The 12,228-nt window shown below is 50.0% G+C and overlaps 1 protein-coding gene across 1 annotated transcript in view; it reads left to right on the top strand.

The window, feature by feature from the left end:
• Positions 1–3,509: 3,509 nt before the first annotated feature.
• GGT7 (gamma-glutamyltransferase 7) overlaps positions 3,510–12,228 on the top strand; it is a 23,995-nt gene continuing 15,276 nt past the window's right edge. Inside the window, exons 1-5 of the mRNA XM_010854887.1 lie at positions 3,510–3,709; positions 8,895–9,130; positions 9,429–9,580; positions 11,032–11,149; positions 12,018–12,085. Coding sequence (XP_010853189.1) covers positions 3,541–3,709; positions 8,895–9,130; positions 9,429–9,580; positions 11,032–11,149; positions 12,018–12,085 — 743 coding nt within the window. The 5' untranslated portion in view covers positions 3,510–3,540. The remainder of the gene's footprint in view (positions 3,710–8,894; positions 9,131–9,428; positions 9,581–11,031; positions 11,150–12,017; positions 12,086–12,228) is intronic.

The raw sequence follows: 12,228 nt of genomic DNA, 5'->3' as shown, positions 1-12,228 counted from the left end.
GGGGGCGGGGCTTAGGCAGGTGCAAGGGGGCGAGGCCCAGAGGGGCGGAGCCGTGCCTGGTGGTGTTGGGACCAGGGCTAGCAAAGAAACCCATTGGCCAAAGTTGAGCATTGCTTGGGGCATGGGGCGGAGCTTACTTGCGGAAGGGGTGGAGCCTCAGCGGGAAAGCAAAGGGGGAGGGGCCAGGCGTGACAGGCGAGAGGGTGGGCCCGTGGAGTGACCGGGAGTGGCGAGGCTGGATGTGACAGGAGAGGAGGCAGGACCATGGAGTGACCAGGGTGGGGTGGGGTCTTGGAGTTACAGATGCAGAGTTGAGTTAGGGCGGGGCATGAGCAGGAAAGAGCTGGGCTCTTTCAGGCCCATCGAGGAGCCGCCCCGCGATCTGATTGCACAAGCCTGTCACCCCACCGAGTGGAATAGCCAGGTGGAGTAGGGTCCTTTCCGGGTGACACACTTTCGCTCTGGGAACTAACCCCCACCCTGAGGAAACTCATATTTTCTTCCACTCTTGAGGAGAGTTCTTTACTTTCCCTGCCTCCACAAATTTCCATCCAGACCTAAAATGCAAAGATTCATTAAATTAAGACTAGGAGGCGCCTCAAGTCTTTGCTAACAAACCCATTTCATTGCATAAATTGTAGACTCAGGGAAAGGGAGGACTTTGTACAAAGTCCCAGAAAAAAGGACTGTAACTTGGGCCAAACCTAGGTCTCCTGCCTCCAGAAGTTTTTACCACCTTATCTGGCTGAAGCTAAGTCTTGTGAAATAAAGTCTAGGCAAATAGAAGGAATCAATCACACCCTTGTTTCCTTCCCAGTCTCTTACTTCATCAAGAGACACCTGGGCTCAAATACCTCCAGCTTCCCTCTATCCCTTCCACTCCAGAAAGGAGGGACCAGCCAGGACCCTCCATCTCTGTACTCACCACCAAGAAGGGCCCACTCCCACCCATCCATTTACAGAACAGCCATCAAGTCAGGAAGGATCCTCAAGTACTTAAATCCAAGAGTGATTCTGAGGCCCGGAAGCAGGCAGCCCCCACTTCCTGAAGCCTACGCAGAACCCCATCTGGCCCAGCCTCCCTTCCCACCTGCTCTCTTGTTCTTTGTCCAACTAATCTCATGCCCAGCACATCCTAAATTCAGTTCAGTTCAGTTCAGTTCAGTCGCTCAGTCATGTCCAACTCTTTGCAACCCCTTGGACTACAGTATGCCAGACCTCCCTGTCCACCACCAACTCCTGGAGCTTGCTCAAACTCATGTTCACTGAGTCGGTGATGCCATCCAACCATCTCATCCTCTGTCGTCCCCTTCTCCTCCTGTCTTCAGTCTTTCCCAGCATCAGGGTCTTTTCTAAGGAGTAAGTTCTTTGCAACAGGTGGCCAAAGTATTGGAGTTTCAACTTCAGCATCAGTCCTTCCAATGAATATTCAGAACTGATTTCCTTTAGGATTGACTGGTTTGACCTCCTTGTGGTCCAAGGGACTCTCAAGAGTCTTCTCCAACACTACAGTTGAAAAGCATCAATCCTTCGGTGTTCAGTTTTCTTTACGGTCCAACTCTCACATCCATACATGACTCCTGGAAAAGTCATAGCTTTGACTAGATGGACCTTTGTCGGCAAAGTGATGTCTCTGCTTTTTAATATGCTGTCTTGGTTGGTCATAGTTTTTCTTCCAAGGAGCAAGCGTCTTTTAATTTCATGGCAGCAGTCACCATCTGCAGTGATTTTGGAGCCCAAGAAAATAAAGTCTATCACTTTTTCCATTGTTTCCCCATATATTTGCCATGAAGTGATGGCAAATAGTTCTAGTCCAAAGGCACACGGTCCTAGTATAAACAGTCCTCTTCCAGTCCCACACACAAAATTCTGGGCAGCCCTCTACCTCTTGCTCTTCCCAGCTCTTCTCTTAAGCTCCAGAGTGGTTTCCCAACACACTGCTGCCCTCTCCTGTCTACAGGTGGTATGGCAGATGCAGTACCCCAAAGGGATTTCACAGGGTTAAAGTCATCTCTAAGCCTGGAGCCTGAGGTTGGGGGAGGAGGGGATATGTGGCCAGGGGCTTAACCAGCCTCCTCCCTCTGCCAGGGATTGTGGAAAGGAGAGACCATGAGAAAAAGCAGATATTCTCTTCATGTCCAGGGAAGGGTAACGAAAATATGATTCTCATCTGTCTGTGAGTACTGGAAGACAGGCAGATAGACTGTTAAATGGAAATTTGGACAAAAGGCCTAATAATAAAGGGAACCAACATCCCGTCCTTGGAGACGGGGTAGTAGAGCAAGCTCTGGTGTAGTTGGAATTTGTCGGAGTGGCAAGTGTTTGGATCATGTTGGACAAGATGAGAATCCACGAGATTAAGGAAATGATGATAAAGACTATGGCATTTACTGTGTTAAGTAGGTGTGAAGCCCTATTCTAAAAACTTTCCATATGTAATTTAATCTTCACAACCAGAGATGGATGCTATTATTCTCTCCATTTTACAGATGAAGAAACCCATACTGAACGCAATTAGGTATTTTGCCCAAGATTACAGTTTGTAAGCTGTCACAGACAGAATAGAAGAACCCATAGATTCATTCCCTACCCTTTCCCACCCCAGCCCATTCCTGCCGTATCATTACCACCACCATTTCTTCTTTCTCCAAGTGTCCTTTCCAGAACCACATAAAAAACTCTTTAAATAATGGTAACCACGCAGGTTCCAGAGATTCCATTCCAGCCAACTAAATCATGATTGCTAGAATGCCATCTAGAGACCCGCTTTTAAAATCCTAACATGAGCTCAATACTTGCTAATAGGTCAGGGTTCCAAGAAGGGATTGTGATTGAAAGAGGAGTTGGCGAAATGTTGAGGAGGGTGGTCCAGGGAAGGATCCGACGACCCAGATGAGACGTCCGAGGAGCGGTCTCAAAAAGAAGCAGGTTGTGGCTGAAGTAGGAGGCTGGAGCTGGGGGCGGAGGTGGTGATGAAGGCGGAGTCTGAAGTCGAAAGAGGGTTCTGGGGTCGGAGGAAGTATGAGATAGAAGATTAGGATCTTGGAGTCCAAGAAGGGGTCTGAGGTTCGAGGAGTTTGGCATTAGAGACAGCATCTGGGGTCGACGAGAGGTTTGCGGTCAGTGAACTGGACTGCGAGCCGATGAGGGAGCCTGGAGTCTGAGGAGGTTTCTAGCTCAAACTGGAAGGAGGAAGAGGTTTGGTCCCTGGGCTGCGTGAGGTTGCCCCGAGTCACTAAGGTCGCGCTTACTGCGTGCTCTTCCCCTTCTGACTCCCCACTGCGCTACTCCGATCGTCCTCCAGGTTCTGCATCCACACCCTCAGCCCGACCTACGAGCCGGGTGCAGGCTGATAACGCTAAGCAGGAGGGGACAGGTCAAATCCCGACACCTGGGTCAGGATTTGAGGCGCCCCCTCCCGGCCGTCCAGGAGCTCAGGCCCCGCCCTCCTCCTCCCCCGGCCCCCCCATCCCCACCCCCGCCCAGCCCCCGCCGCAGCACTTCCGGCAGGCGCTGCGCTGCTGGGGGGCGCGGGCGAGGATGGCGGCGGAGAACGAGGCCAGTCAGGAGAGCGCCCTGGGCGCCTACTCGCCGGTGGACTACATGAGCATCACCAGCTTCCCGAGGCTGCCGGAGGATGAGCCGGCGCCCGCGGTCCCTCTGAGAGGCCGCAAGGACGAGGATGCCTTCCTGGGAGACCCGGATACCGGTGAGGCCCACTTGCCCCATCCCTGCCCCCTGGGACGTCTCTGGTCCTCCTTCATCTGCGCGGAGCATCACCTCCAGCTCCAGCTCCCTAATTCATTCCTTTCCTCCTGGACCTCGCCCTTCTCCTCCCTTGTCTCTGTTAATTTTCTGGTGGGGTTGGAGATGCATCTTTGCCTTGGAGGCTTAGAATGCGACAAGGGAGAAGGATGCTGGGGACCGCAGTAGGAGGGGTTGAGGTTACCCCTTGGGAAGAACCAACTAATAAGGCAGGAATGTCGGAGGGGAGTTCCTAAGGAACAGTTGTGATCACCCAGCAGAGGATTTTCTCTAGTCACAGAGAACAGGATAGGAGAAATCAAGTCAGAGACTGCAGCAGGAAGGATAGAGGCTAGGTCTTGAGAAGAACTTCCCCACAGCCAGGGATTGTGGGAAGGAAAGACCATGAGAAGAAGCTGAGAATCTCTTTATGTCCAGGGAGGGGTAAGGAGAATATAATTCTCAACTGTCTGTGAATGCTGAGTATTGGGAGACAGGGGGATGGACCATATGACCTCTCAAAGTCCTTGGGGACCAGAGCACCTTCACTGCTCTGTGGATACCTCACCCTGCCCAGAGCAGTGGATCAGGCCAGAATGTTAGTAAGGTACCCTGGAGCAAGCCAGCTCCAGAATTTTACTGTGTTATCTTCAGCACTCTACAGGAACTGCAAGAGGTGGGAATAGGGAGGCAGGAAACAGGACCTGGGGGAGACCTGGAGCTGAAAGCTCTCTGAGCAGTTTTTCCCTAATGCTCTTTCTCCTGTCCATGTGGCTCAGCTCTGTCCTCCCCTCCATTTTTCACCCTCCACCCCCCACCATCCCTCATTCCCTCAGCGTCACTTCCTGGCGTTAGAGCATCCTTCTGCTTCACTCTCTCTTCCTCTCAGTGCCTGCACTTGAGCCCTGTCCCTTACCAGCCTGGCAGATTCCGCTTCTCTGGCCTAGCCCTCTCCAGCCTGGCCCTTTTGTAGCTACTCCTAGGCTGACAACCACCAATTCTTCCCCCCTCCACAACTCTCCAGTCACCTGGCTCTGACTAGCAGCCCCTGTCAACCTGACTCGATTGTAGCCTACGTGGAGGGGATTTGAGGGGACCATGGGGAGGCTTATGGCCATCACATGTCAAAGCTGCAGATTAAAACTTTTTTAAAGGGAGTAGCCCGAGAATCAGGAGGAAGCAGGAGAGAAGTGGGAGGATATGTCCTGGTGAATACCAGGACTGAAACCAGGTTCTTTATACAGGAGTCAAGAATACCACTTCTGGTCCCAACACTGCCCCCACTCACTATGTGTCTATGGGCACACATACCCTGACCAGGGCTTTAGTTTCTTCTTCCAGCTCAAAAGTGGGAATGCCTATCTCCCAATCTTCTTTCCTATGAATGTCTTAGCATTTGTCAAAACTGGTGATTATTTATTTGGGTGACTTTTGATTACAAGCCCTATGAGGATGAGATCATGGCTGTCTTGTTCACCATCTTTTATGCACCATCCAGCACAGTGCTAATCTCTCAGCGAAAATTGTTGAAGAAATAAATGAATGGAAAGAGAAGATCTCAAGATGAAAGAATGGCAGGGGAGGGAATTCTTAAACCTCAGGGAGTTCCTTAAGGAGTTAATACAGGTTCTGCCCACAAGTGTACAAAAATCCCGCAAAGACCATGGTCACTGGAGTTTCTGGGAACCTGCTGTTTAGGCCAAGTTGTGTGCTAAGGTTCCAAGGACCTTGCCATCCTATCTGTGTAGCCATGTCTCCCATCACTATTTTCCAAGCCCCAAGGCTCCTCTAAATCAGCGGGACCACCCTACTGGCTAACATGTCCTCCTATGTTCTCAATCTGCTGGCTCCACTGGGTGGCACTGCCCTATCCTCTTATACAGGACTTTGGTTGTGCCCAGCTAGTCTCTAGCCTGCTGTTTCCCAGAACCAAGTGTCAGGCACCCTGCAGTAGGCTTTGTGGGTAATGGAGCTAGATGGTGACCACTCCAAGATTGGGGAGAACTTTCTTTGCTCTTTTCTGAGTTCCAGGCCCATGTGTTCTCTTTCCCAGACATCTGCCTCTAGATGTCCTGCAAGTCCTTCACCTTCAGCATGTTCTGTGCTGTTCTCATCATCTCTTCCCCATTAACCTGTTCCTCCCCCAACGTCAGTCTCAATTAATGACACTACCATTCATCCTGTCCCAGGGTAGAAGCCCTGGAGCCACCCATGGTTCTCTCCCTTCCTCTCATTTCCAGATGGTGATCAGATGCTTTCTGTCCCCCTCTTAAGTATCTTCCAAATTCCATCTCACCATCCCTGGCATCACCACTGTAGACTAAGCTGCCATCCTCTTTGATCTGTATTACCCATAGGCTTCTAGCTATTCTTCCTGCCTCATTCCCTCTTCCCCACCCCTCCCAACTCAATCCATCCACCACCCCCCATTTCTGATCTGTCACTCCCTATTTCAAAAATCTTTAATGATTCTCCCCTCAAGGGAATAAGCAAGCCAGGTATGATCCCAGTCTCCTGCTAAGCTCTCTCTCCTGAGTTCCAGCAAATAAACTATTTTAGGGTTTGTTTCTTATGTGCTGTGCTGTGCTAAGTCACTTCAGTCATGTCCAGCTCTTTTTGACCCTATGGACTGTAACTTGCCAGGCTCCTCTGTCCATGGAATTCTCCAGGCAAGAATACTGGAGTGGGTTGCCATTCCTTCCTCCAGAGGATCTTTCCAACCCAGGGGTTGCATCTCTTACACCTTCTGCATTGACAGGCGGGTTCTTTACCACCAGTGCCACCTGGGAAGCCCCTCGTCTCTCATAAACCCAGCTAAAGCTGAGAATGTTACTGGGTAGCATAACTGAAAAGTTCAGGATATAGGGCTTCAGGCATAGCTGCAATGAAGTACTTGAAAAAGAATTGGCTTTTCTCCATCTTTTGCTTTGCCTCATTATTGTGGGCTTCATCTTCAGAAAGCCTCTCATCTTGTGGGGGTAAGATGCCCCCAGCAGTAACAGGCTTACATCTTATCATCTTAGCAACCTAGACAGAAAGAAAGTCTTTGTCTTTCCCAGTATTCTAGCAAGCAACCAAAAAACAACAACAACACCGGAGTCTAAGTATCATTGGTGCTGTTGCTGGTCACATGCATCTGAACCAATCACTGTACTGAGGTCCCTGTTCTGATTGGCTAGAACTAGGTTATATACTCACTCTGGTCAGGAGGAGGGAATGAGGAATGAGAGAGGGGAATTGGTGTTCTGTAAAAGAAAATTGAATGAGGAATGGTGTCTAAGCAAATAAGAATTAGATGCCTACTAAGCCAACTGCCTTTCAGATAACTCCTGCTGTTGTCCCACAAATTCAGAATAGCCAAAAGTTAAACTCATTCTTCTTCTGAAAGACTTGTTTCTTCTGGTCCCAAACTAGCCTTTTCCCAGTGTCTTCCTGTTGTCCTTACACATCAGTAAAATCAATGGTATTTTCTCCCCACCACTTAACACAGCTGGTACCCAGTAAATATTTTTATTGAATAAATGGAAAATGATATTCACTTATATATTTATATTATATATTCATATGTAATATACATTATATTATATATTTATATTATATATTCATATATTATATGTATTTATATATATTCATATTTATGTGTTCATATTTATATTATATCTTCATAATAAATGATTGGTAGAATAAGAAGCCTTGAATATATCTAATTGTGATGGGGCCATAGAACCTTTGTCTTATGGCTCCTCATATCTGATTGGAAAAACAGATTTAAGGACAAGTGCCTGGAAATATAAACTTGAATTAGTGTGTAAGTTTCATTTTTGAGGGTAGAACTGGCTCCTGATGCCATGTGGAACAATGGAAAAGACGTTTTCAAGTTATGGAGACTCTTGATTCTGCTGTCTGTTTATTTTTTACTCTAAGCAGGCAGTATCACCTTCTTCAGCCCCAGTTTACTTTTCTGTATAATGGAGAAAGTGGGCTCTCAGAAGTTATGGGAGTGGAGGGAATGTATATAAAGTTCCTAGTATAGTTAGCATCAATAAATATAAGTTCACAACCCTTTCCTTCATTTGAAACCTCTAGGAGACAAGGAGAGTTCTGGATCCACAGTGGGAATTTAACACGTTTGTTGAGTAAATTCCAGTTTTATTTACAGACTCTGGTGTTGGTGCTGAGGGTTGGAAGCAAACATAATCAACTGAGTGGTTGTTTAGTCGCCAAGTTGTGTCGGACTCTCTGTGACTCCATGGACTGTGGCCCGTAAGGGTCCCCTGTCCTTGGGATTTTCCAGGCAAGAATACTGGAGTGGGTTGCCATTTCCTCCTCCAGGAGATCTTCCGGACCTAGAAGGGACTGAACCCACATCTCTTGCATCTCCTGCATTGGCAGGTGGATTCTTTACCACTGTGCCACCTGGGAAGCCTTCAAACACACACACACACACACACACATTCTTTCCCATCATGGTTTAGCACCGAATACTGAATATAGTTCTCTGTGCTATACAGTGGGACCTTGTCATCCTTCTTTTTCTTCAGAGTACCTGCTACAACTTGTAATGATATACTCCTTTGTTTACTTGTTTATTATCTTCTTTCGACTGGTCTTCAAAACCCATAAGGGCAGAAACTGTCTGTTCCTTTCCCCTAGCATCTAGCATGGGACCGGACAAACAGCAGACCCACCATATTTATTGAACGAATGGATGGATGGATGGATCAGGGAAACAAGGTTGGAAGCCAGGGCCTGTCCACTAGGTTTATGGAGCCGCCTCGTGGCCTAGAAGGCTGGGCCCCAGCTAGGGCAGGATCTGGTTTCCAGGGAGAGCCCAACCCCCGCCTCTCCAGGAAGTGTTCTCAGCGCTGGGTCCTGGGTCCCAGGCAATTTGGTCTAGGGACGGGAGGGAATCCAGCCACCCTGCTGCCCAGTTGGGGGGCCCCAGTCTTTTTCAATCTGGGACCACTCCCCACCCCCACTCCGCCCTCCCTGGGGTGCCTCGGAGAGACGCTGAAAGGGGGGCAGTGCTGTCTGGTGGCATCTGTTTGACGCGGGCGGAGAGAGGGGAGAGACGCAGAACAGCCCCGCCTAGAGACGGGGTAGGGCCAGGTGAGAGGAGCCCAGACAGACGCCCGGCCCGCCGCCCGCAGACCCGGACTCATTCCTGAAGTCCGCGCGGCTGCAGCGGCTGCCTTCGTCGTCGTCGGAGATGGGCAGCCAGGACGGGTCGCCGCTGCGAGAGACGCGCAAAGATCCGTTCTCCGCCGCGGCGTCCGAGTGCTCCTGCCGCCAGGATGGGCTCACGGTGATCGTCACGGCCTGTCTCACCTTTGCCACCGGGGTCACTGTGGCGCTTATCATGCAGATCTACTTCGGGGACCCCCAGGTGAGGGGTGGGGGAGAGGATCGGAGAGGGAGCGGAGAGAACCAGGAGAGGTGGGGTGAGGAAGCGCTGGAGGAGGCCGTGGGAACCGAGGACGGGCTTGAGTGATGGAAGGGGGTCAGCAAATAGAAAGGGGAGAGGGCGGTGACTTGGGGCGAGGACGGTCTCAAGGGAGGGGCTCCCGGGCGTGAGGGGGACAGAGCTCACAGAAGGGAACGGATTGGGTCGGGGGGGTTAGTGGAGGTGACTTAGGGAGGTAGGGGGTCTCCTACTGTCCCACCTAGTTCCTTGTCCCTTCCAGATCTTTCACCAGGGCGCTGTGGTGACTGATGCCGCCCGCTGCACATCGCTGGGCATAGAGGTGCTCAGTAAACAGGGATCCTCCGTGGACGCGGCTGTCGCAGCGGCGCTGTGTTTGGGGATCGTGGCTCCACACAGTTCTGGTCTGGGCGGGTAAGAAGCTCCCAGCTGTGAGAGTTGGGGTGCCCCAAGGCTACTTCTGTCTCTTGGTCTATCATCCTCATGTGGGAGGTCTAGTTTGAGCAGAGGGGAGAAGGCCCCAACTCCTTACCTTTGCTCTTTCTCCACCCAATCTTACCCCCTTGTCTTTTCATGGAGTCAGAGGAGGTGTTTTTCTTTAACTGGGAAAATGACTTCATAAAACTATAAACTGAGGTATACATCTGGGAGTATGTTGTCATTAATTAAGACTGTGATACTTGAACTTTTAGGATTTACAAATCCTTAAAACAAATCCCTGTGAGTCTGATGAAAGCAATGAATCCTCTATCCTCCAAAAATACCACTGTCCGCCCCCACCCAACCCCATGGGTTCATGCATGCTCATTCAGTTCAGTTCCACTCTTTGTGACCCTATGGACTATAGCCCTCCAGGCTCCTCTGTCCATGGGGATTCTCCAGACAAGAATACTGGAGTGGGTTGCTATGCCCTCCTCCAGTGATCTTCCTGACCCAGGGATGGAACCCACGTCTCTTAATCTCCTGCATTGGCAGGTTTACCACCAGCACCACCTGGGAAGCCCCTACCCCTGGGTAAAACCTCCTAAAACAGAGATGATAAACTGGCTACCCACGGGCCACCCCCAGCACACAGCCTGGTTTGGTTTGCACCCTTAAATTTTTAAAAATTTGTTTGCTAATATTAAAAAATTGAGAATTTTCATAAAAATCTAGATCTTTAATATTTCTTGGACAGTCAGGAGACCTGATAACACTGAGCCTACATTCTCATGTGGCTGCAGTTATCTGGAGCTGAATAGAAGCTGCTTCCTATGATGGGGCTTGTACTGTCCACTTGGCCATAGTTCCTACCACTCCCTTTTATCTGTCCTGCTTTCTCTATTACATGAGTCAGCTGCAAACCAGTTATCTCAGATGTAACCCCCATCTCAGATGGAAACAAACCATAGACAAGGGGCAGGCTGATTAAGTCCATATCTTGGCTCCTGCAAGACCAGCCCTCCAGGCCCTAACTTTTGTGTATGGTCTGTGCTTACATAATTCAGTCCTGTGAGAGGGAGTAAGGCCATACCACAGAGGCAGGTGCAGGAAGCTGGCAGGGGTCCAGCTTGGTGGGGGCGGTGGGGAATGGGGGAGGGGGAGTAGAATGTCCTGCTCTCCCAGTCTGGGTTTTTCTTAATCAGGGATTAAAGTCTCCAGTAACAGGCTGGAAGAGGTCCATGGATTCTGGGTTCCCAAACCCCTTGATTTCACTCCCCATCTTGGGCAGGTAGCTCAGGCTCCGAACCCCTGCTGGAGAGGGAGCTCAGATCCCTGACTCCAGATGACAAACAGACTACAGCCACCACCATGGGGGAGGTTGAGGAGTGGCAGGTTACTAGTTCAGAGGAGTGGCATCTTATCATCTTCTGTGTCTCTCCTAGTGGGGGAGTGATGCTGGTACATGACATCCGACGAAATAAGAGCCACCTAATTGATTTCCGGGAGTCTGCACCTGGGGCTCTCAGGGAAGAGGCCCTGCAGAGATCCTGGGAGACCAAGGTGGGGACCCTGGTGAGAAGGGGGAGTGTCTCCCTTTACTGCCCTTCTGCTAACCCCAGCATTACTTTGCTGAATATTTACTATGGAGACAAGGAAAAGGAAAAGAGTTAAGTAGGATGATCTCAGGCCATGAGGGAGATAGGCAGCCCCCCAAAATAAAATAATGCACCAAAAAATCTGAGTGATAACATGCAGTAAATAACACCTGATTTCTCTGGCGACCTTGCCTATCTGGCACATAAAAAGGAAGAAGAAAGGCCACTGGGTAGTCTGAGATGTCACAAAATAGCTGCATTATCACTCACACATCTCATTCTGAGGCTGTTGTCAGTGACTTTCCCAGTCCCTGACATATTGGAAGATCATAGAGGAACTGCTGGAAGCAAACCCACTATCTACTGAATGCAAAGGAGGAAATAGAATAACTTGGAGAAATAGATATTTAGTGCAGTAGCAAAAGCCCAACACACCCCTGAATTATCACAGTTCAGAGTAATGGTGGTATGATAATGAAAAGGTTAAATGAAGGTCCCTTGTCCACTGTTCTAAAGGACAAGAGTAGGTATAATCCAATATAGACAGGTTTCCATCTAAGTTGTTGTCTCAGCCCTTAAAAGGGTTTGCTTAATTTATAAATCTCTCGGTTATAACAGAGAAAGGAGGCCTTTCTGCATTTACTGATAGGAAATCAGGGAGATGGGAGAAATGCTTGCTGGGGACAGCTTGTCCCTCCTCTGGGATACTTGGCCTGTGTCTCTCCCCTGTGCCAGCCCCCCATCCCTGGCTTGGGGCTCTGCGGAGTTCAGCCCAGCACCCCCCCTTCCAGTGACCTGGTCTCCTCTCTCCCTCACCTGCCCGCCTTGCCCAGCCTGGGCTCTTGGTGGGGGTTCCCGGAATGGTGAAGGGGCTACATGAAGCTCACCAGCTCTATGGCAGGTAAGGATTCTCCCCCTGGGGACCAGGGACCCCTGCCTGCACTCTTCCTTGGGTGGCCTTCTCCTACCTTTCTAGATTCTCCCCTTCCCAACTTCCCCCTCCTAATATCCCCTTCAGTTGCCAGGACTCTCCTTCCCAAGAAC

Source organism: Bison bison, unplaced genomic scaffold (genome assembly GCF_000754665.1).
Source record: "Bison bison bison isolate TAMUID 2011002044 unplaced genomic scaffold, Bison_UMD1.0 scf7180017864352, whole genome shotgun sequence".
NCBI lineage: Eukaryota > Metazoa > Chordata > Mammalia > Artiodactyla > Bovidae > Bison > Bison bison.
This window is presented reverse-complemented; position numbering and strand designations above follow the sequence as displayed.